At 26.0% G+C, this 25,526-nt stretch overlaps 1 protein-coding gene across 3 annotated transcripts; it reads left to right on the top strand.

The window, feature by feature from the left end:
* Positions 1-162: 162 nt before the first annotated feature.
* Positions 163-22,889, top strand: LOC145831308 (uncharacterized). Of its 3 annotated transcripts, none has more exons than XM_082938508.1 (16): positions 163-223; positions 1,081-1,158; positions 2,247-2,411; positions 10,428-10,932; positions 12,060-12,242; positions 12,502-12,834; positions 14,655-14,826; positions 16,652-16,843; positions 17,437-17,745; positions 17,973-18,078; positions 18,202-18,265; positions 18,798-18,893; positions 19,963-20,083; positions 20,387-20,429; positions 21,878-22,042; positions 22,447-22,889. In XM_082938508.1, exons 2-15 carry the CDS (start codon positions 1,113-1,115, stop codon positions 22,009-22,011), a joined length of 2,469 nt encoding a protein of 822 aa, XP_082794634.1. In that variant the 5' UTR covers positions 163-223; positions 1,081-1,112; the 3' UTR covers positions 22,012-22,042; positions 22,447-22,889. The 3 variants fall into 3 exon arrangements, with proteins under 3 accessions (XP_082794634.1, XP_082794635.1, XP_082794636.1); XM_082938509.1 differs by having other exon boundaries at positions 18,205-18,265; positions 22,447-22,888; XM_082938510.1 differs by lacking the exons at positions 163-223; positions 1,081-1,158 and having other exon boundaries at positions 2,278-2,411; positions 10,475-10,932.
* Positions 22,890-25,526: the final 2,637 nt, after the last annotated feature.

The raw sequence follows: 25,526 nt of genomic DNA, 5'->3' as shown, positions 1-25,526 counted from the left end.
AGATAAACACTTAATATCTAGTAAAATAAATTAAAAAAAAACACCTACTTGTTTAATCACATTATCAATAAAGATGAAACAGCACTATAAAATTTTATATACAGTAAAAATTTTTTTTAAACAAAGTAATAATAAAACCATTATACACCCAGTTTATGAGACCAACAGCAATCAGCCCAAAAAAAGTACAAACACCAATACAAAGACATAAGTTTAAGTAATGGTAAGTAAAGATTAAGCTTGATATTTTTTTGATTGTCTTTTAAGTAATTTATCTCTAATTTCACAATGAAATGCTTTAAAATAGCTTTAACCTTTTAAGTTTTTAAGCAATTCTTCCATAGTTTACAACATAGGTAGGATAATTTCTTAAGGCCATAAAGACTATTTACTCTTGAAAAAAAAGGTTTGTTTTTGAAAATCTTGTTAGATGATTATGAATTTTATTAACATTTGTAAAGTTATGGCTTAAAGTTAACTGGCAAAGTTTCTCTTTTAGATTTGTGCATAAAAACTCCTAACTCATACTTAAACATATGTTCAACATCTGATATTTTCTTTTCTATTTTTGGACTGCTAACACTTTCATTCCAACCTTAGAAATTAATGCACCTTAATGCTTTATTTACTAGTTTATCAATCTCAGTAGTTTTAGCTTTAACTCGTCCTACTCCAACACAACAAACTGTATTTTACATGACTTATCAGAAGTGAATTAAAGATTTAGTACAAAAAATTTTTAATTAAAATGTACCTTGTTTTGTATTTTTCAAACTTTTGTTTTACCAAATTGAAAGAGCATGTACCTTGTTTTATCACTATTTAATTTAAGCCTCAAATCCTTTAGCCATTTTTATATATAATAGTTCTAAATTAAGGTATGCAGTGTCTGTTTTGTAATTGTCTTTTTTAAATGTAGTATATAATAAGGGTACTTTTACTAGAATAATAATTACTATTTAATTTATAATTTTTTTTTAATTTTGTTACTTATTCAACATGTATTTAATATTTTTTTAATATGAGGACTTTTAAAGCTCTTAGCCTAGTAGAATCTTAAAACATACTGTAATTTTTTAGACAATAATAATGTGCAATAATTAGAGATAGAAATGGCAAGTGATGAAAAGTTGATAAAAAGAGTAATTTCACCTCAAGGTAATTTATACATTATTTAATTTGGTTCATAACATCAGTTTTATATACAAAATTGAATGTTTTCTGTTAAAGTTTAGACTTTATTCAACTTTTAAAATAAATAACCTTAACTATGTACAATCAATGTAGTTGTACAGTTCTTATTCACTTATCAGGACATGATTGACAAGATTTTTCTCTAAACATATCCAGAAAAAAACAAAAAATCAATTTTTTCATTAAATAATATAACTACTGTATATTCTGCAATGCATTTTAGTTTAGGTCCTCTTTTTTGCTTTGAACTTTTTAAACTTTTCTTTACTTTTCAAAATGTCATAAAAAATGCGACCTGAGTATGCTAAACTACTCCGTTATAAAAACCTTTAGCACATTGATTTTTTTACCATTTTACAAAATTCTTGTTTATTTTCAATGGTTAGTGCAACTTGTTTTCTTTTATTGATGTATTGTCCATTTCTAAAACTTGGTATGTTAAGTGTGTCAAACTTATATAACTTATAAATAAAACAAAAAAATTGTTATCCATTTCATATCTTAAACAAAAGTGTTTGAATTAACAACTTTTCTGATAAAGTTTGAAATAAAAATCAAGCATAAAAGAACTGTTATACATTAATTTTGTTAAATAACTTAGAATTTAATCAACTATCAAAAAACTTTAAAAGTTCAAATAAAAAACTGTAAGTCATATTTTAAATAGTATTGTTTATTTTTTTTTAACTGAACTACTTTACTTAAAAAGGTTTTTGATAACTAAACTAGTTATAAACAAAGTTTGAATGTAGGCTTAAGTAGTATTGTTACGTCATGATAAACTAAACTGCAGAATTTTCAAAATCCCTTGAAATTTTTTACACATCATGATAGCTTAAATATTTGTATCATACAAAAATGTTTGTGCTTACTATTGAAAATGTTTTAAATTTTCTTTTCAACTGAAACTGTCCGGATAAGTGTTTAAGCACTGTAGTATTTAAAAATTTAAGTTTAAGATAATCAAATATTAAAGAAATAAAAGCTTTTTTTTTATTGTTAAACTTTTTATGTACTAATTTTTTTTAATACATTTCACTAATATCAAACAGAAAACATATTAGTTGGTGACAATGTTGGAGAAATTGATCATCTTGGATTCTCAGTTTATTCAAAAACTCTTGCCAACATTATTTACAGAGCTGAGTCCCCATTTTCAATTGGAATTTTTGCACCCTTTGGAAGTGGAAAGTCATTTATAGTGCATCAAACACAAGGTAATTTTTTACAAAAGCATAATTAAGACTTGAATTAGTAAATGTTTTAAAAAACTGAATGTTAATAACATCTAAAATTTTTGTGAATTTTCAAAACATTACTTTATAACTTTTAAAAATATTTATTGTTAAAAAATTTATTCTTTCACTAAATTTTCGTACTTTAAGGAGGCAACTCTAATTTAATTAATACATGTAAACATTTTAACTAACACATAAAAACTTTAAGGTCATTTATTATTTAAAGGTATAGAGCATGATTATTTTTTGTACATAATATATCAAAAATTGTACATTGTAAGTCAAGAACTTGATTAAGTTAGTTTTTAAGATTCTAGGTTGTTTGAAATCTCTATAATAAAAGATTAAAGAATTCATATCTTAAAATTGTTGTATAGTTTTTGTGTTGATTTTAATTATGTTATACTATTATATTGTAAAATCAAATTTGTGCTTTAGCTCAAAAATTTTTAATGTCTTGGTGTGTCAATTTATTTAAAAAGTTTTAGTAGTTTGCTCAAGCATGTATACAGCAGACTTGACACTCATTAATTTTACTGTTATTTTATTTTAAAGAACTTTGTATTATAACAATTTTTTACTTTTATAAAGATCTTCAGTTTATTTTTTTATTCAGAATGTGCTCTAATACATTTTTAAAATTTTAATATTTTCCCTTGAGATATGTCCTAGATAAATTTTAAAACTAAATAAAGTATGGCTATTTTTAGCAATTATGAATTATCTTTTATAATGAATAGTTGTTTTTTTTATAATTGGAGCTTCTAGTTTATGTTAATTTTCTTAATTTAACAATGCTCTTAAAAAAAATTATTTCTTGATTTAAAGAGTTTAAATTTTCATGTAGTCTTCAATAGAAAGGGATCAAAAGAATTTTTTTAATAAAAAATCATGTTTAATTTTATATGAAAGCATTAAGTATGGTTATAATTCAGTTTTATAGAATGTTAAAGATTTAATTAACTTAGAAAATTATATTTTGTTAAATAGAGTTTCTAATACAGACATATGAACTGTAAATTTTTTAATGTTAATTTTCATAGATATTTAAAAGTGTGCTAAAAATCTATCACTTTTATATATTTTGAGTTAAACTGAGACCCAGGTTTTGTTCTTATTGGAACTCAATATTCAATAACTTATAATTAACTCAATATTTCACTAAAAACAAATACTTAAAAACACTAATAGGAACAAAACTCGGGTCTCAGTCTACCGAAGGCTTGTGGTCTGATGATCGAATTGGTGTGTTTGAACTTATGTTAAACTTGAGCTTGTCTCACGTCATACGAAAGTCTAGGCTGTAAATCTCACCCATGATATATTCGATTTTTTTTTTAGTTAGAGACCTAGAATATGCAAGAAAAAATTTTTCAATGTTTTAAATTCTCAGCTTCAGATATTTTTAAAGTATAATTTGTAGATAATAAAAAAACTAGTTATTTTCAAATGAAATTTATTTTCATAATTGAATAAATCTTCTTCAACTATATTACTTTAATGTTATAAAGTAGTTATCAGAATTTTATAAATATTGATTTAAAAACAAAACAGAAGTGAGATTTCAAACACAGGGCTCCCATAAAACCTTAATATTTTAAATGTATGCAAAAAATATTTTAAAAACCTGGAGTTCAAGAAATTTCAAAAATACCTAGAAAAAACATCGAATTTTTGTACAAAATTCTAGAAAAATATTCTCTGACAATTTTAATATATAATAAAGTAGTTTTTAGCATTTTTAGTTTTTTATAACTTGCAAAACCAATCACCACTTGACTGTGGAAAGACCAGCTCTGTTTGATGAATTCCTTTTTTAGTTTAGACTTAACTTATATTTTACACATAGGTCCTTAAAAAAAACTAAAAAACAGTCAACATACAAATTTTTTTTAATTGAAAATTCATTTAATACCAACAATATTACTTTTATTGTATAAGTTTCTCACTATTTAGTCACGATAAAAAAATGTATTTCTTTGTTGAAAACACAAAAGTAAACTATAAAACATATTAAGGTCCTGTTGTTTTTTATGTCCTGTTATGTTATTCTTGTCATTAAATTTTACAAAATAAATGTTATTTTTATAACAGTGAGTTTTACTGCAGCTACACATAAAAATATTAAACACTGCTTTGGACAGCTACACAGTTTGCCAATAAACCTTGAAGAACATGTACTTTTAACATAAATTTTTGGAAAACTCTTTAATTTTAAAGAATTTTAACATATAAAACAATTTATAGTAGATACACAAGATCTATCATTTACTTATTTTTTGTATTTTATATATTTAATAGTTGTAAAACTGATTTTAAAAAGCATTACAGTATCTTTTCATACTATTTAAGACAGTTTTTAAACTAAATTTAGTTTTATATTAAAAATACTTTCAAAAACCTATGGCAACCGTGGCTACAGGCTTTATTTAAACTGCTACGTAAAATAAATTAGAAATTTTGTTTCTAGTGTTTTACATATTCAGTAGTAAAAAAGACAGTCAGCCTACGATGTTTTTAATGAATTGAAAGGTTTAAAAACTTGTATAAGAAAAAACATATGGTTAAATCTTTAAAACTGTAGATGTCAAAAATTTCTAAATATCTTTGTTTATCTATATATATAATAATAATCTCACTGAAAAGACGATTTTGAAGAATAAATTTTTAATATGTTTTATATATGAAAAACTTAATTTAATTTTTATGAGAAACTTTAGTGTTTCATAAGTAGTTAAGTTTAGCTTTAATCAAAAGTGGTGTTTTAAATATAAAGTTTAGACTATTATTACTAACATTAGATTATATTTTACTTGATAAAACAATATGTTACTTATCTTTATGTATATAATATACTTTTATGTTTTACCTTATTTATGTTTATGTTTTTTTTTGTGATTTATGTGTGTTTATTATTATTATTATTTGTACTTGTTAAAATAATGATGTAACTTAGCTGATGCTTATTAAAATTTAAAAAAGTTTTCATTATCATCATTTTAGAAATTGATTCTTTTGTTTTTGAACAAAAATTCATGTTTCAAAAATTAGTTACATTAAAAGGTTAAAAAATGCATAATTATTTTTATTAATAAATGTGAAATGAAATGAGTGATTACTTGATGTATACCTAATATTACTGTAATTTATTTTTATATTAAATATAGTAGTTTGGTCCCTTACTAATATTTTTATATTCACCTTTTAACCAAATTGGACTATTTTAATGTTGGTTTTGTTTTTGTCTTAACTACGTGGTCTCCAGTAACTTACTGACTGCTATACTTACGAGTAGTAAATAATATGCTAACAGTATAAATTACGAAACTATTTCCTAAGTTATGAATAAAACACACTTTGAATAAATTCAATTTACTTTATTTTCAATAAAAATTCTTAGTTCTGAAGAAAGAAACTATTAAATCACGACACAAATAAAATCTATAAAAAGTATCAACAAACGTAAAGTTACATAAATACTAACATCAACTCCGCGATGTAGACGTTTTCTTGATTCTCGATAATTGAAGTAAAACGTTGAACTTAATCGTAACTAGATCATACCGCGGAATAACTTTGCAACTAACTTTAACGCGTATTTGAAAGACAAACGCCGATATGTATATACTCGTCGGAATGAAATTAACTCCTTGAAATAATAAAAATGTTTGTTTTTAATACTGGAAGCACGTCACGAAATCTGCGTAAAACAGTTTACAACATCCGCTTTAAAATACGAAAATGAGATGTTAATATCATTACATTGTTTCTTTTTTAATTTTCAATTTTAACGTTAAAAGCCTGGTTTTAAATAAAAGTCCTTAAAATCCTACTTAACTTTAAACTTTTTTATAATTGTTAAAAGGCCGGGTCAAAAAAAAAAGTAAGAAAAAGAAACTGAATAACTTATTATCTCAAAAATTACATAATTTACAAAAACTAAGATAACATGAAGACAAAGTTCAATGATAGTCATTTAGTTGGCTTCTGGCTAGTTGTCCTCGGGCTTGTTGTATTCCGGCATTTCTCTTCCGTTTTCTTCTACGGTGGTTTATTTAGCAGGAAAGAATTGTTTTAATTCGCTTGTTCTTCTCTAAACTTCAAATTCAAAAATTCATCGAAGTCACTTGTTGACATAGAAAAAATTCATTTTTTCATTGTCCATCATTGTAGTATTCATTTGAAAGAATTCATTCCAAAAAATACGCGGCTCAAAAAAAAAAGTTGAGATATTCTTTCAAGAAAGTTTAGTAAAAACTACTATGTTATTATGCCAAAAGACAATAACGAAACTGTCAGTATTTACTTTCAAACCCATTTTTTTATACAAAACAAAAATTAAGCATTTAAAGATGCACTAAAAAAAAATTAATAGTTTAAAAAACATGAAAAACTTTAATTTTGTTTTTAACTTAGAAAAACATATGTTCTTAATATTCAACTCGCAAACTTTAATAAACAAAACAGAAAACATTTTCTTTAACATATTTTACAAAACAATAAGTAGTATTTTCATGCACAAACTTTTATAGGATTCAAGTATAAAGTATTTCTATTAAAGCAACACAAAACTTGAGCATTATAGAAATTTATAAAGAGAAAAATTTAGCGAGTGCTTTTTTTCGATCGTTAACAGTCAAAACTAAATGGGAGTTGAAATTACTTTTAAATTCAAAATTTATAGGAAAAGTTTATCACGAGTCGAATTTGAAAGCTGTAAACTTGAACTTGATTATTTTACGAGCAAAAAGTCTAGTATTTTAATTTTGTTTTAAAGTTAGAGAAAAAAAGTAGTTACTAAAATTTTAATATAAAAAATAGGCATATGAAACTTTTCTAATGTATAATTGTTATGTCATAGCTTTCAATAAATAGTTTAACTACTAAACTGTAATTTAAAGTATAAAAAACTTTATCTGACATCATTAAAAGTAAAAAACCTATAAAGTTTAACAATTCAGAAATTTTATCAGAAAAGAATACAAAATAAATACACTTAAAAGTTTCTTTCATTTTAATTTCTTAAAAAAATTACCTGAGTTTAAAAAATATTTAAATAGATTTTCATGTTAATAAAAATTTGCAACTTTTTACCTTTATTAAAGTCTGTTTTGTTAGTTTTGTGAAAATACTTATATTTTATCTTCAAAATGCTTTATGATAAATGTTAAAAGTTTTAGACCTGCTATTAGTAATTCTGAATTTTTTTATTCTGTCTTATAATTTCTTTTTTGTCAAAGGAATTAAGTACTGCCAAATTGTTTTTCTCTTTAGCTAATATGTTACTTGATACACTAGTTTCTGATTTTGTTTTTGAAGAATTGTAATAGCTTGAGTCTTGTTTATAACGTTTAAGCAGCAATGTTGGCACTTTATTTTTTGGTTCGCTATTACATTTTTTATTGTAACTGCTCAATTTCTGCTGTTGGTTTTGATGTTTTCCTTTGCTGAGCTTACCTTGTTTTGTTGTAAAAGCAAAAGCTTGCTTATAAGTTCTACTAGCTTTTATTTTCTGCTGTTAGAGGTTACTAGAATGATGGTTTGCGTCAAATATTTTTTGTTGAAGTTTTTGGTTGTAGTTTGAATTCTTATCTACAGCATACTTAGACCCTTGAACTGTTTTACCATTAGGACCTGTCACGTTTGCGGCTTCTGACATGTTATTTTTACCTACGACAAAATCAAACTGGACTTTTTCTCCTTGTGCAAGAGACCTTAAGAATTTGTTAGGGTTGTTTTTGACGATAGCTGTATAATGAACAAAAATATCGCTGTTCCGATCATCACGTTGAATAAAACCGTAACCTTTGCGAACATTAAACCATACTACTTGACCTGTTACTCTAATTGCTATAGTGTTTTTGGTTACCTGAGCTTTTTCTTCGGCTGTTTGTGACGCCTTAGTTATATTTAATGTTTTTGTGGGTAAGTATTGATGACATGACAAACACTGTGCTATGTTAACATTATTACTATTATTCCCATTGTATGATTTTATTGGTTTAAAATTATCTCTATCTTGATTATGTTGACGATAATTGTAATTATGATTAATACCATTATCTCTTAAATGAAATTTTTGTTGATAATTAGGACGAACTCGCTTATGGTAATTTATTTTAGACCTATGCTGACTTTGCTCATACTGCTGTAGTCTATCGTAATTAACTTGCTTAGGCATTAATGCGTTTTCTTTATAAGCATTCCATATGGCTTGTCCTTTTTTTTTAAAAACTTCTAAGCTTTCATCGAAATGTTCCTTAATCTTATCTTTGATCGAAAAGGGCATCAAGTATGCAAGAAAAAATTTAATTCTGTCCTGCTCTGGACATTTGGCCCAGCTCACTGCTGTAGCAAATAATTTATTAAAGTTTGTATACTCATTCCAAATTGGAACTTTATCTAAAACTTCAGCTAACTGATTGTCCCTATTAATAAAAAAATTTTTTAAAGAACTGTAATTTCTTTCAGACCGTTCTGTTATTTTATAATAATCTGACAACTCTTCTCTTGGCCAAAACCCAATTAAAAACTTATACTTTGCTGTATCACTAGAAATACCTTCGTTTAACATTTCCTCCTCGAAAAAACTAATAATATCAAGAGGGTTTCTTACAAAGTCTAACCTTTTAAACTTTTTACTCAGTCTTTGCGCCTTAAATAAGTCGCTAAAGTTGTTTAAATTATTTTGATTACTTTTTTCGTAATCATCGTAAAAAGGTTCGCGTTTTTCTAGCATCGCACGTTCGAAATGTGGTGATCTAGACTGCTTTAATCTATCATTTAGTTTTTTTATTTGCGTTTGCAAAACTCTTAACTCTTCTTCATTTGTTAGCTGCTTAACTTCGCTTGATTTTCTAAATTGTTGTTGAATGCTGTTTAACTGATAAAATTCAGCATTATCTTTCATCATCTCTGCTTGATGAGAATTATTAAAATTGATATAGTCATTGTTGTTTGCGTGCATTTATTCTGTTGACTGCTTAAAGATTCCTAATCAGAATTATCAAGGTTCTTAATAGACACTGCGTGGTTTCCACTTTAACTAAATGGGTTATTTTAATGTTGGTTTTGTTTTTGTCTTAACTACGTGGTCTCCAGTAACTTACTGACTGCTATACTTACGAGTAGTAAATAATATGCTAACAGTATAAGTTACAAAACTATTTCCTAAGTTATGAATAAAACACACTTTGAATAAATTCAATTTACTTTATTTTCAATAAAAATTCTTAGTTCTGAAGAAAGAAACTATTAAATCACGACACAAATAAAATCTATAAAAAGTATCAACAAACGTAAAGTTACATAAATACTAACATCAACTCCGCGATTTAGACGTTTTCTTGATTCTCGATAATTGAAGTAAAACGTTGAACTTAATCGTAACTAGATCATACCGCGGAATAACTTTGCAACTAACTTTAACGCGTATTTGAAAGACAAACGCCGATATGTATATACTCGTCGGAATGAAATTAACTCCTTGAAATAATAAAAATGTTTGTTTTTAATACTGGAAGCACGTCACGAAATCTGCGTAAAACAGTTTACAACATCCGCTTTAAAATACGAAAATGAGATGTTAATATCATTACAACCTTTAAAAAAAATTATTTTGTACTTTAGATAGTCTTTGTGCTTTTTGTTGATTAAACACTTTTTTTTGAACTGTTAGCATTTTTTAAACCAATTTTAGGTTATAGAAAAGTTAATTTGAATTTGTGATGCTTATAAGTAGTATTACATAAAACCTAAATTCCATTAAATTAGGTTTTCTCTTGTCTACCAAAAAATACTCACAACATTAAATCACCAATAAAAAACAAATAAAATTAGAAAATTAGACTTACCAAAATCAAATTAAGTTAGACTAATTGCTTAAAAAACAATGTGTAAAAGAGTCTTATTAGAAAGTTTAATAAGTTTTCAAATTTTTCCTAATACTTCTTAACTATTTATTCTAAAAATTTCTAATATTTGAAAAAATGAAAGGTTTTTTGAAGAAACTGGAAAAGGAGTGTGGAAAAACTACTTTCAAGCATCCGGCTAGACACGAGAAGAAGAGAAGGTTGCACTGCTTCTTCTACTTGCTGGCAGCGATCATCGTCAGCTTGTTCGTTGCCAGCTTGGCCGTAATCACCTACACGCCGAGAAGCGAGTACAAAATATATAGCTTGATCAAAAGAAATTCCAGCCAATCAGTGAATGACAAGATGAAGGTTGCCAAGGAGGTGGAAGTTCAGCAGATCCGTTATAACCTCGTCGTGGTTTTCCTTTCCACGGTGACGCTGATAATGTTGCTTTTCCTGGTGGCTCTTCTCTGCCACTCAAGGTGCGTTGCAAGCGCAGTGCGGGTGTTCAGGTTGATTTTCTTTGTGGCTTTCACGAAGCTGCCACCGCTTAACAGAGGAGTTGAAACTTTGAACGGGTCGCTGATTGACTCGAGCAAAACTTCGTTTGAGTTTTCTCACACAGAAACTTTTGACCGACATATTAGGTTTGTTTTTTGTAATAGCTTTGCTTATGCTTATTTTTTCATTTGTATACAACTTTTATTCTAAATAGATATTTTCTTAAAGAGTTTTTGCTAAAATTGCTTTAAAATCCTTTAAATCATTTGTACTATTTTTATAAAATTAAGTTTTGAGTGACAAATTCTTTCAAAAATTAGTTTCTTATTTTTAAACTATTTTTTTATGATTAATAATTGTAGAAATTTAAAAATACATAGTTTAAAGTTTAGCAAAAATTTTTTTTTCAATCTTTTTCTCTGATTAATTTTATAACTGTTTTGAAATCCTGAAAAAAGCTACAAAATACAAATTTTTTTTATGAGTATCCTATAGTTAATTATACACTTTTAATTGAACTTACTTTAAATACAGTTTACTGTAGTAGTTATAATTAAAGGTTGATGTTTATTTTTGTTAGAGTAGTTTATGTTAAAGAGGGTGGCCATCAAACCTGGAATCCTAGAAAAGCTTTGAATTTGACAATTTAGGCTAAAAAAGCCTGAATTTTGATAAATTTAGAAAAAGACTGGAAAATCATGGAATTTTGAACAAAAACCACTAAAAAACCTTTAAAAGCCTGGAGTTTTAAACAATTTTTACATGTAAAGTACTAAAATTTCAATTTTACACAAAACGTTTATCATTAAGATAAAAAAATTGTCTTCATCAAAAACTTTATTTTTTTGAAAAACACATTTCAAGTAGCTTTATAGTATCCATTTAATGGTGGTATACTATTTAGCACATTTTTTACCTTAAACTTAATTTTAAACTAAACATAGACCCAAAATCGTGTACTTCTTAAAACCTTGAAGAAATTTCTCAAAAACCAGTGGCCACCCTGCTATAAGAATATGTCTTCCAAAGCCACTGCTTTACTGTTCACTTTATTTTAACGTTATTCAATGTCCTTCTAAAGTTACTTCTAAATTTAATATAGTATTATATAAATAAAACAAAATTTGACTAAATAACGCTTACAAAATTTGTTATATCATGTCTATTTCAACTCTTTTTGTTACTATAAAGTTAATCTAAAAAAAATTAGCTGTTCGTTATTATTTTTTGCCTTTATTTTTAATTTGTTTTCAATAATAGTCAGTATTTTTAGGCGACCAGTGGTGAGAAAATTTATATTTGTGAAGTTTTCAGCGTGGCAGTACTCAGGAAGCGATATTTTATGGGCAGCCATCATCACTGGCATAATGGATGAAGTTGAACAAAAGATCGGTGTGATTGCAACTAGGCTGTTCAGAACACTTACAGTTGAGGAGTATAAACCTAAATCGAAAAAGTTTAACTTTGTTTTAAGAAGTTTTTTTTTATCTTTAAATTTAATTGAAAAGTATCTAAACATCAATGTTGTTAAATATTATTTTATATGTTCTGCTGTAATAAATTAACTCTACGTTATGCCTGCACTTATCCATTTGGTTTTTAACTTTGTTACAGATCACTTAAGAAAGAAAACATAAATTTTTATTTTTAAGTTGTTATGTAAGTCTAGTAAGATTGTTCAATAATTCAATTTATTCAACATTATATTAAAACAGAGGTTTTAAAAACAAATCTATCATCTTGCATTCGGCAAACAAAAACTTGGACAGTGAGCATGTCACCAAAGTGGCGAGAAGTTACGGAAAAGTGGATTTTTGCACCTTTTCCGCTCCCGATTCTTGGAAAATTACTTTCAGCAAAGCTGATGTGGCCAAAAATTTCCACGATGAAATGAAGCTTTCCGGTGTGAGGGTTGAGTGTGCGAGTAAAAAGATGGGCAACTGCGTGGTTCGAATGAGCAAGCTTGAACGAAGCAGCGCGAATCAAGTCACCCAGGAAGATACGACTTCTACAGAACTTTTTCAATCAGATGCTTCAAATAAAAACAAGTAAATTTTTAATATTTTTCTTAAGTTATTTATTTGTCAAAATTTTATCCAGCTTTTTTATATTGTTGTTTTTATGGTTTGTTACATACTTTGACAATACTTTTTTTTAAAATAAGTTTAAAGATTGTAAATTTTAAAAAGTAAAGAATAGCTAATATTTTTTAAGTAGAAAAAAATGTTGTGAATTTTGTAGAACTATAAATAATGCTTAACGTTTTACAATTATATTATAGATTAAGGCCATACGGAAGTCCATCATATTTTTTACACTTATCTGCATCTTTTGCTTGTTTGGAAACTATAAACTATAGGATACTTTCTATAAAATATAAACTTTTCTTTTAACTTTTGTAAAAAGTTTTTGATACTAGCCTACAAAAAAAATTCAATGATCATTTTTCTTAGAATTTTATAAGTTCACTAAATGTCTACATCATTCTTGGCTCTTTATGTTTAGACCTCAATTTTTAGGAAGAGTTTGTTGCATGATTATAAAAATTCATGCTGTAGCATCTTCAAACTAATAAAAATAAGTATTTTTTGACTAACCTTTTTATAAGTATGACTTAAGATAAAACTAGATAACTAACTAATAAAGTTGTTTAATATATTTAAGATATTAGACTGAGGAAACTTTATTGAAAACTGTAAGATAAAATATAAATTTTATGGAAAATTCTTTTCTATCATTTTCCTTGCTAATTTCACTAAGAATCTTTTGAACTTTCTAACTTTGTTTCGCTATATCTCAAAAGTTATTTATACTTTTAAAGGTAGTAAAAAGCAACTAGTTGCTTAACAAAAAAAAAACTAGACCAAGTTGTAAAAAAATCCATCTCCCCCTGTGGCCTTAATTTTTAACACTTATGTTCTAATTTTTATGTGTAAGAATGTTTTATTTTATAAATTTTTAAAAAGTAATTTTAACATTTATATTATATATAGTATTTTTTAATTAGCCGCGATTAATAAAACAGTTAAAATGATGTATTTGTATAGTATTATTCCTAAAATAGTTTTTGCTAAAAACTGTTTTAAGATTTTTTCATTCTATATACTTAATAAATTTCAGATTTTTTAGTAACTTTTTTATATATGTAGGTTAAACTTATCAAGTATGCTTTTTCTTGTAATTTTAAAATAGTTCCTTGTTATAATAGAATAGAGTATACGATCAACATACAATAACCAAGTTTCTAAAAATAATTTTTATAAATTTTAGTTTTTACAACCATAAACATTATACAGCAGTAGCAAATAAATGCAGTATTATTTGTGCATTTCTATACAAAAAAGTTAGCACTCTGTCTTTATTTGCACGGTTATGTTTATAAAATTACAAAATTACGATCAAATTTATTACTAATTAAATTAGTAGTTAAAAAAAAGCTAATAGCTTACCAGTTTTTTGTTTGTCTTATGTTTTTTTTTTTTTTGCAACTTTTTGTAAAGCAGGGTTGCAACTTTGCCTGGAAAAACCTGGAATTTGAGAAATTTTTAAAAAAACCTGGAATTTTAACAATTTTCCCATTTTTATTAGTGAAATTTCGATTTGACTTAAAAAATCTATCATATAAATAAAAATGTTTGTGATCATCAATTTTTTTTTTAACATATTTGAAGTAGCTTTACAGTATCTTTTTAATATTTTTATACTATTTAACACAGTTTCTTACCTTAAACTTAATTTTTTAATAAAAATAGACCCAAAAATGTGTACTTTTCAAAACCTGGAAAACATTTTTTAAATGATTGGCAACTTTGAAAAAGTCAATAAATTAGTTTCTGACACAAATCAAGTAGTTGACATTTTATTTTAGTGAGTACCAGCTGGTCACCAAATCCTTGTTCGCACACATGATCAGTCATCCGAAACGAATCTGTTGTGGAATCCCTCTAGTGGTGGCATGCTTCGTATTCGCATTTTCAATTCTCTGCTTCCCGTTCGCCGTCAACTCCTTGGTCGCTCATCTCAATCTGGATGTCATAAGAGTTAGTTGTAACACCATCACTTATGTTTAAAAATTAAGCAATATGTTTTTACATATTTGCTACTTAGTCAGAAAATTTTTCGGAAGTTTATGAGAAAAACCGGTGGTTATAAAATTTAGTGTTCCTGGAAGTCATGGAACTTTGTACAAATCTCTCTAAAAAGTCATAGTGTTTCACTTAGTTTAACAATGCTAATTGCATTGATAATCAAAAATGTGAAATATCAAGTTATTTAGTCAAAAAAATGATAAAAGAAATACCAATTATTGACAATTATATATTTTTTATAAAACATTTTACGTTCACAAAATGCTTTCAGTTTTTTTGTTGTCGCATAAAACTCTTTAAGGGTTATAAAGATAACCAATAATATATAACTTGTTATTTTTTTTTAACAAGGTTAGTTTAAAATTTTACAATAAATAAGTTTAAACTTGTGTATACTTTGTTTGCTTGTTCTAACAAACTTAAGTGGCTTCTTAAAAGCCCTTTGAGGTAATCAACGTTGTTTTTCAAATTTTGTATCAAAATTATAAATTGCACTTTTGGTGACGTTATAATTGATATCTAAATTTAATATGTTATTTTTATTTAAATTATTGTTAAGAATTAGTTTTGAAATATTTTTAAATCATGTGAACTTTTACTTTCCAACCAAAGTTCAAGCTTTAAATTTAAATAATTTTTGGTTCTAAAATGTTGATAATTACTTTTCAAAGCTACTAACCCAGAGATGGTACAATTTAAAATTATTCTTAATCTAAGTAAGTCATTTATAAACTAATAACAAAGTATTTTTAACGAATTACTAATTTCTACAGTGTGGCAAAAAATACTTGAATCTTTGAAAAACCTGAAATTTGAGAAACTCTGAAGAAAAAAAGCTGGAATTTGTAATGATAACCACCAAAAATCCTGGAATTTTGAACAATTTTTTCATGCTTATAGTAAATTTTCGATTTGACAAAAAAAATCTATAGTATATTTTTAAAAATTTGTCATTTATTAAAGTTTTTTATTAAAAAACAAATTTAAAGTAGCTTACAGTATCTTTAAATGTTTTTATACTATTTAACAGTTTTTTACCTTAAACTTAATTAAAAACTAAAACTAGACCTAAAAACGTGTACTTTTAAAATCCTGAAAGAAATTAATCAAAAACATTTGGCCACCCTGTTTCTAGAAATACTTCGTTTCGTTATTAAAAAACGGTGATAAATAAACACAAAATTATATATATATTATTTACAGGCTAGATGTGATACAAAAAAATGTTCATATCTGACTAGTTTGCTTTATGGAAGTTTAAAATATTTTTAAGTGCAAATATATTAAAGAAAATAAGTTAAACAATATTTTTTTCAATTAGTTTTGAAAATAAATTAAAAAATATGTATATAAAGTCTTTTTTTGTAATCTTTAAGTTAAAGTTGTTAATAATTTTATTTATTGTAATTGTTATCATATTTTAAGAAAAAAACTAAATGATGATATTTAAGCTTATTTTTAAATTTTTATGCATCTTAATGATAGTAGAAAATGAGTTAAATTAAAAAACTATTCTTTAAAATAATTTAAAAATATTTTTTTAATAATGTTCTTTTGCTGAATTTAATTCTGCTTCCCAATATTTATTTAATTTTATATTGTTGTGTGTCTGATGATTATTAAATTGATCATTGATTTGTAGTTTTATGTTTTGAACAACGTTTTTTGACAAACTTCAAGCAAAACACTTGATACTTTTCTGTTGTACAACATTTTAAATAAAAGTATGTTTTTAAATAAAAAAATTTTTGTAATCTCAATATAATATTATCACCAGAACGGTCGTGAAGTGCCAGTACATGTACAACTGTTGTCATGGTTACCACCCGTATCAGCCTCCTTATTGGTTGTTTTCAAACTTGCCATGGCAACCCTTCAGTCCCAGGTGCGTCGTTTCAACAGAACCCTGGACAACTCAACTGAGAGTTTCGCCAAACAGCTTGGCTTCATGTACAAAGTAAAATCTGAGGTTAAATTATGACATAATATTTTTTGATTATTGATATATAGTAAACATTATCATATTATTATAATTACCATAATGGATAAACTGAAGAGCTGTTCTGTTTAACAGAGCAGTGAAACAATTGTATTTGAAAACATAGTGTTTTATTTATGTATATATATACATATATATATATATATTAATTTTTTTAAAAGCTTTTAGTCAATAGTGCCCGAAATGTTAAATTGGAGCTAAATATTTTTAATTATATTTGAAGCAACAGTTTTATACAGCTGATTCGTATATGAGATATTTTTATCTGATATATTCCTCAGTAAACCTCATAATTAAAAACTATACAACCAATTTGTCATAAAATTGTAAAGTTTTCTAGTTACATTAACAATTGAAGTAATTAAAAACTTACCACATAAAGCTTGTTTAGCTAAAATATTTAAATCTTGAAAAACTATCAAAATTACAAAAAATTAATTGAAATTAAAATTTCATTATATTCCGTTTCATATTTCAAACTTTTATATAGTAAATTGATTGATATTAAACTTTAAAAAATACAATTTAGTCACAGCCACTAAACTTGAGTGAAACATTCACAGGTGGAAATATTAGAGCAGCTTCTGCAAGTGGTGCGAACGATCGAAGGCGTCGACTACAAAGTCGTCATATCAATCGATGATCTCGACCGGTGCCCCATGCCAAAAATTAAATCCCTGCTCGAATCGGTCCACATTTTATTGTCCAATCAGCACTCGCCATTTGTCAGCATCATCGCGGTTGACCCTAAACTCGCCGAGTTGGCGTTTCAAGTTTGCCCCGCGTTAGACAAACAGCCTTTTTTGCTGGAGAGACAGGTGAAAGAAAAGTATTTGGACAAAATAATAAACGTTCCCTTCTACCTGCCTAAAGTAAGTTTAACTAAATCTTTTAGCTGATATTTTTTTTATAGATACTTTGAAAAGCTTCGAAATGTTTTATCTAATAAAAGATTAAAATCAATGATAAACTTATCAAATTTTAAAGTATTTAAACAATATATGATTTTTTATGCTCTAGTTGTAACTATTGATATTTTTTTATGTTTGACAATAATGAAAGTGCTAGATAAAAGTTTTAATCAGATTATCAATTTCAGTTAGCAAACAAAGAGAAGCAAATTTTTCTTTCGGGACTTTTGAATGACCTTCATGAATCTCAATATGACGTAACTATGCAAGTTACTTCTAAAAGTTTGACTAGAGGTAGATTGATTAAAATTGTTAAGTGTCTCTATAACTTTTATAACAAGTTTTAAAACTGTTGAAACGCTGAACGGATTCATTTACTATCTAAATGAACATTCTGTTAATTTCAAATTTTTTTAGCAGAAAATAGTATAACGACTACAAGTCATAATAAAGAAGTTAAAAATTGTGGAGATAGCAAAATGTAAGTTAAGTACTTTTTTTAAATTCATAATTAGTTTTATTAAATAAATAAAATTTATCTTGTCTAACTTATTTTTATTTTGGATATATGTATTTTCCCCTGAGAATTTGGCTTATACTTTTTTATGATTGCTACTGTAAATAAGTCATGACAGTTTTTTAAAACAGACTTTACTTAGTTGATTTCAATTGTTCAGTAGTGCTTTTTTATTAAACAATTTTCAATCTAACATTATGTTCATATATTTGATTAATTTTAAACAGCTGTAAAGAAAGCATTAACATAAATAATTTGCATAATCAAGATTATTTTTTTTACGTATTTCTTTACTTATCTTTCAAAAACATTCAAATATGTCATTAACTTTGGTAAGTGACCTTGTACTATTTGCAACACAGAACAAAGTTTTTGCTATTTGTTATTATGAAAAAGGTTACCAACATAAGAACTTATTTTCTTAAAGTAACTAACTTTGAAAGCTAACTATTTTAAAATTATTGATTAAATAAATTTAATAATTAATCTTATATAGAAATTCAAAGGACGGTAATGGAGATAACCATTGTGAAGTTGACACTGCAAGTTGCAATCGATTTCTAAATTCTAAACGTTTCTTCTTTGAATGCAGGTTTTTATATAATGATTACTGTATCGTTTTAACGAATCGAACTCAATCCAAAATTTTAAGGCTTGTATTCTGGTTTTATTAGTTAATTTAATATTTTACTGTACTGTTTTTAGTTAATTATTATTAAATTGTTACCAGTAACAAAATGTAATTTAACAATTTCATTCAAATTTTCAAAATTAAGCAGGATAAAATTTCTGTTAAGTTTTCTGCTCAAAGTATTTTGTTGTTATATTAGGAGTTTTTATGCTTCCAAGCAGTGTTAGTATAAATGAAAATATTTTTGTTAAGTAAAATGTTATTAATCATATAAATATAGAAAGTTAATCTTGAATCTAAAAATTTTACATACATTTTTCGCAGTTAATATATATTTTAATATTTGAGGTTCTAAATTGAACAAAAATAGTTCTTAACTTATTTTAAAATAAGGAGACAAATATACAAGATTGATTGTTCAAGATTTTTAATGGCAAAACTAAGTTTAACCCTTTTAGGAATCTTCAGTTACAATTTTAAATCTTTTTTAAATAGAATAGAAAATTGTTAAAATATTCTATTGGAATAAGATTTGAATTGTAACTGAAGATCCCTTACAGGGTGGAACTTAGTTTTGAAAATAAAGATCTTGAAGCAGTTAATATATTTAAGTAAGTTTGAAAAACAAATTCGAGCTTTTTTTTTTATACAGCTGTAAAATGTAAAGTTTGTAATTTAATCATATAATATTTTTAGATAGTATTTTTAAATAATTTAACATCCAATTATTATATCCTAAAAGTTAAGGAATTTATAGATGTTTTAATCTAAAAAAATATTTTAAATTTAATAAGATTTAACTGTTACTTTAATTTAAAACTTGTTTTGATGTTGCAAAAATTATAGAATATGCTTACTAATAACTTTTAATTGGAAGTGTAAATAAGTAAAAAGGGTTTAAAATTCATTTATTTATCACTTAAACTTGTTTTTTCTAACTATGATAACAAAATCTCGTGATCTAGCTTGCTTAAATCAACAGCTTATATCACTATAATAACAACAATAAGTTAAATAAAAACTTTAAAAGGAAATTTCTAATCCAAGATGAGTTGTTGTCAAAATACTTGAATGAAAATCCTAGAACTTTGAAAAGAATTTTTAATGACCTCAACATTTCTTGTCAACTTATATTTGCTATTCAAAAACGTGTTAGTATGTTTAATTTTTTTGTATTTTTAAGTACTTTTATATTTGTAAAAATATTTTTGTACTATGTGTTCACTTTTTTATCTTAATAAGCGTTTTAACTATTAAATTAACAAGTAATTTGTATTACATACAATTAATGTTTCTCACTGCGAATATTTTAAAAATTTTAAAATTAACATAGTCTTAAAGTCTCATTTTAGTGTTTATAATGAAGAATTAGATAATTTCTGTTTTTTTATGACTTAGTGACTTTTTTTTTATTTAGACTATAATAAAAATTTATTATTAATTACTCGACACAGAGAGTTGAACGACAGAATATTTTGATGCTTCGTTCGCCTAACAGTAAGTAAAGTTATATTTTAAAATACTCATGTTTTCAATAATACCTTAGTTGTAGAAACAGCAATCGTTCAGACATTATTAACTAAAAGTTTCTATTTGATTTTTTTAAACTTGAACGATTTTTTAAATATACACCATCTGTGTATAAATGCACGAGCGTCAATTTTGCATTGAGCGACTTTTTTGCACAAAACAACAATTTTTTACTTTATTTTCATCAAAAATTCCAGTTTCAAAATTATATTAAAATTTTTGTATCTATTTTAAAACATTTAAAAAAAAAAATTAAACAACAAAAGTTAATAATAAGAACATTTGAATCTCGTGCAAAAGTGTTTCCGTTCATTTGTAAAGCAGCAAATATATATTTAACAGCTATTTAAATTAGAAGTAAATTTTAGTTGAATTTAAAAGTATATTTTACAACAAACCAATAAAAATCTCTAAACATAACACAAAAGAGTCTTAGACTCTCAATATGTAGACTACTTAGTAAAATTATCTGCTTTAATTAGAGATATAATATAACTTTAAGCGCAAATTCTTGATCAGTTTGACCTTGTTTGAATAAGTAGGATAAGAAAATTTTCTTTTTAATTAATGAAGTTTAACTATTAGCATTACTAATAGTAAAGCTATAAAAGTGTATCAGAGCAAAGTTGTCATAAAAAGAATATTTTTGTTCTGGCTGTTGTAAATTCTATGAGGTTTTATACAAGACATGCGTCTAGTCTTAAGAGATAATGTACCAGAATGTATAAGTTTTAGAACCACTTGACTTCAGGAATCTTTATTTTTAGAAGTACTATTTGTAAACAGAGGTGTGCATTAAGTTGTATCGAAATAGCATCTTCATGTTTGTCATAAATTCAGGAAAAACTAAAAATAGACAAAATTAGTAAAAGTCAGGAACAAATGGGGGTTTTGAAAAAAATTCAAGAAAAGCCGGGAAAATTTTATATAAAAATGCTCTTGATTTAGAAAAGTTAAGAAGTTTTTTTCATCTCGATATGTGGCAAGCCTTCATCTTTGTATCAGGGTATTAAGTTCTGAATTGTACTAATAAATTAAGTGTATATGACAGCATACTGCCGGTAAGCGCATCAATTTCTCAAGTTTTAATTTAAATCCTACCCATTAAAATTTGCTTGAGTTTTAAACGCACAAAAACTTAATTAGCTGCAAAACAACTGTTATTTGTTTTATCTTATTTAAGAATTCCATAAGAATTTATTGAACAATTACCAGGCAATAATATACCAGCTCGTGCTATAAAATAAAACGACTTAAGTAGCCGAAACTGAGTTAGCTGGATCTGTATATATGAAAAGTTTATAATAAATTATAATCAAAATAAATACATATTAAATCTACTTTGATGACGTATTTATAATAGTAACACAATCAGGTACAAGATAACTTTTTATAATTGATAAAGACATTTGCAGTTTTGGAAAATGCTGTCAACAGAGGTGGTGTAGTTCATTGTGACGTGAGCAAACTAGTTTATTACGTAATAATGTGTCGACAGTGGCCCGCAGATCAAGCTACTTGCTCCAAGTTATTCATGCTCGTAATCTAATGGCAGACATAAAACTATTGAGCTTGCACAGGTTCTATTTATAATCTAGTTGTATAATAGAAAACTATTCTGTTAAAGAGATTTAAATTTATACACATTAGTTTAGTAAATATAATTTGTAATACTTGAATTATTTTAGATATAATTGTTTAGTAACTTATGTAAATTACAGTTTCTTTTTTCTTAGTTAAAGTACAATTTTTAATAATATGTTATTAAATCTGTTTTAAAATATTTATAGATATTAAGTTCTTTTTTTAAAGTATAAGATTTCTTAGGACAAGTTACGACAAATGATTTTTAAGGTTGTTCAAAGCCTGAATGAAGTACATATAAATATTATTTTTTTAATTTTAAAGCTAATACTAAGGTTGATAATTTCAAGTTCAATAGAATTTTTGATTAAACTATTTAACAATTTGTTATAATTTCTAGAGAAGAAGAATTTAAAACAATTTTGTTGAACAAAATTGGAAGTGGTGCTAAGGTTTGCAGTTTGAAAGCTGCAAGTTTTATTAGCTTTCTCAAAGACACAAATTTGGTATCCAGAGACTTCCTCAAACTTGAGCCTGTACTCATAAATTTTGACAAGTTTTTATTTTAATTGCTATATACATGTTCCTTTTCTTTCCTTTAAAGTTGCTATTTTATTATTGCACCATTCTTTGTTAACACAAAGCATTCTAGTACTAAGTTTCAAATCCTATGTTCAACAATCAGTTTTTATTGAGTCATGTACTTTATTTAATTTTACAATCATAAGTTTATATTTTGAACTAACAAAATAGTGTCTGATAAATGTTTTACTTCAAGTATAATATTGCTTTTTTGTGTAGATTTTTTTATTTTGTTGTTCCTTATTTTTGTTAAAATTTCTTTGTTCGTTTAAAGTTATATCGAACATATGTTTACTCAACTATCTAAAATGATTTTCTTCTAAATATAAATAGTATGTATGGAAGTTAACCTTCTAAATTTCTCTATATTCTATCAAGTATAAATTAATTAATAATAAGAGCAATGAAATATTAAAATAAATTTTATCGTAGTAATTAATTGGTTGCAGTTGAAACTAAAATAAATAAAGAGAACATTAATATTCCTACAAAAAAAGTTGAAGACAAATTACTTAGTGCAACAACTAAATTTACTGCTGGATTTTATTAATTATAGAAAAAATTCGTATTTAGACAAACTATCACAACTAAAAATGACAGTAACATTTTTTCATAATACTTCAAACTTGAAAACATATTATATAATAAGATGCTTTTTTTTAAATAATAAGTTGCATAAAAAGATTTCAAACTAATAAAAAAAATTGTTTAACTCCTAGTTAAATTATTGTCTTTAAACATTCGCATTGTAATTTAATTTTACAAGAAGAAAACAATTTAAAATTATTAGACAGTTCATTGTATTTTACACTCTCAGTCAATCATTGTTCAGTTTAAATTTCATGTTCCACTCACCCCAATAGGTGTTTTAAAAATAATACAACACAATATTTTTAGTCAGGCTTGCGTCATAACTAATACTTCTTTCACAAGTTTTAAATTAATTTGTAAAAGGATTTTTTATGAAATTTTGAGTGCAACAAGTTGTGTTCTAAACTTGCGTTCGAGGAAACAAATGATATCTGTAATAAAGAAGTATTTTATTCTAATACGGCCATTCAGCTATAACTAAACTATTTAGTTATAACTAAAAATCTTTAATAAATTAAACGTTTTTTTTTAGCAGATTTCTTTGAAATATATTTACATACACTCTGTCCTGAGAATTTTTAAAAATATATATAATAACCGCGCTGTATATTATTTATAACTTGAATACGTTTTAAAGTTTAAAACTTTTAAATAGTCTTCAAAAGAATAGAACATGCCTGCCTGATGAGTCCTAATAAAAGGATGAAATAAGTCGTAGGTTGTCTCAGATACTGTTGTTAGTGGTGGTGTTTTAAAGTTCACTATTTATTATAGCCTATCAAAATGTTACAGTTATAAGTTATTCATTTAATTTTTTATAATTACCTGAATCAATTTGTTTTAAACCTTTCAGTTCAAACCAGATTTAACAATTTAAAGCTTTTATTATTTATTTATTTATTTCAAAATTTTAGGTAAAATTTATCAAAAATTATTTACTAAAATCTTAAAGTGTAAAGGATATGAGTTTACAAGAAGAGTTTGAAATACTAGAAAATCATGAAAAGAGTAATATCGTGTTTTTGAGCGCTTTAGAGCTGAACAAAAACGCTTGTTTTAGAAAGGAAGAGGTTTCACTGCACGACTTTAGACAGGGACACATAGGTGACTGCGGGTTGATAGCTGCACTGGCATCAATATCACAAAGACCTGAGTTTTTAAAAGAAATCGCTCCTACTCTTGATCATTAAAAAGACAGTTTAAAGCTTCACTTTAGCATGTATTTTAAAGGGGAGGCCTTAACAGTCACAATTGATGACAAACTACCGTTTTTAAAACCGAATTTTTTCGCTCGACTGTTAAGTGTAAATCCATCTTTAATATACGTAAGGTCTTTTAAGAGTAAGAATTTTTTTTTGGCCTCAATTTTTGAAATAGCTGTTGTTAAACAAGCTTGCTTCAGCTCATACAAATACTGTGTGGGAATACAAACAAGATTAGTTTTTTCAACTTTAAGTAACTGCTTGTCTTTTTACTGTCAATGGGTTAAATTTGAAAATTCAAAACACAATCTTGAAGATCACCTTTTGTTCGAACTTAACAACAAAAGTTCTGTTGTCTTAGGCGTAAAACCTGACATTTTTAATATATTTTTAACGATCCAGAAGATCTTACAAAACAAAACAGTGGTCATGCTTATGCCGTATTAGACTACAATAAAAAACGTAAAGCTGTTAAGCTTTATAATCCGAGCTTTAATGCTGTTTTAAGTAAGCACCTGACTCTTTTTGGTCCAGAATTATGGGTCCCTTTGGGTCTCTCCCTCGTAAGAAGACGCGTGAGCTTTGCACGCTAAAACATTGTACAAATCGGTTTTCGAAACTAAACCAAAACTAAAACGGACTGCTTCCAACAAAAACTACTTTTCCTCAACCTACGGCTGCCAGGTCAACATAGAACAGACGTCGAGGTTTGTGGTAAACGTGTTTTCGTACGCTCACGAACTCAAGGAGTGCTAACTGACGGTGCTTTGGGACAAATTAAGCTTAACCGCAAGTTACGTAAAAACAAATTTTTTTGTAATTCAGGAAAATGCCTTGGTAATATGAAGGGCGAATTTTATCAAAGGTTTGTATTGGAACCAAATAAATGCATTTTTTGCATGCTGTTTCAATTCAAAGAAGGTAAAAGTTTCAAGGAAGCAGACTTTTTAATGAGAATAGGTTCTACTTCAGAATGTAAGTTTGAAGAACTAAAGAAAGAAAATGAATGTTGTATAAATGGCCTTAAATAAAACACAGTAAAATATTCTGAAAATTAAAAACACTTTTTGTAATAACTAGTTATTTTATAATTTTTGAATGGTTT

The sequence above is a fragment of the Thalia democratica genome, chromosome 3 (genome assembly GCF_965202585.1).
Source record: "Thalia democratica chromosome 3, ktThaDemo2.hap1.1, whole genome shotgun sequence".
Taxonomy (NCBI): Eukaryota; Metazoa; Chordata; class Thaliacea; order Salpida; family Salpidae; genus Thalia; species Thalia democratica.
Note: the sequence above shows the minus strand (reverse complement) of the source record. Positions and strands in the feature narration are given on the sequence as shown.

What these genes read in the sequence shown, in the direction of transcription:
- LOC145831308 (XM_082938508.1), top strand. Translation starts at nt 1,113, where the DNA reads ATGGCAAGTGATGAAAAGTTGATAAAAAGAGTAATTTCACCTCAAG. An exon ending in TTCTAAAAGTTTGACTAGAG is followed by an intron (nt 18,079 to 18,201) that starts GTAGATTGATTA and finishes AAATTTTTTTAG; the next exon opens with CAGAAAATAGTATAACGACT. An exon ending in TATTTGCTATTCAAAAACGT is followed by an intron (nt 20,084 to 20,386) that starts GTTAGTATGTTT and finishes TACTCGACACAG; the next exon opens with AGAGTTGAACGACAGAATAT.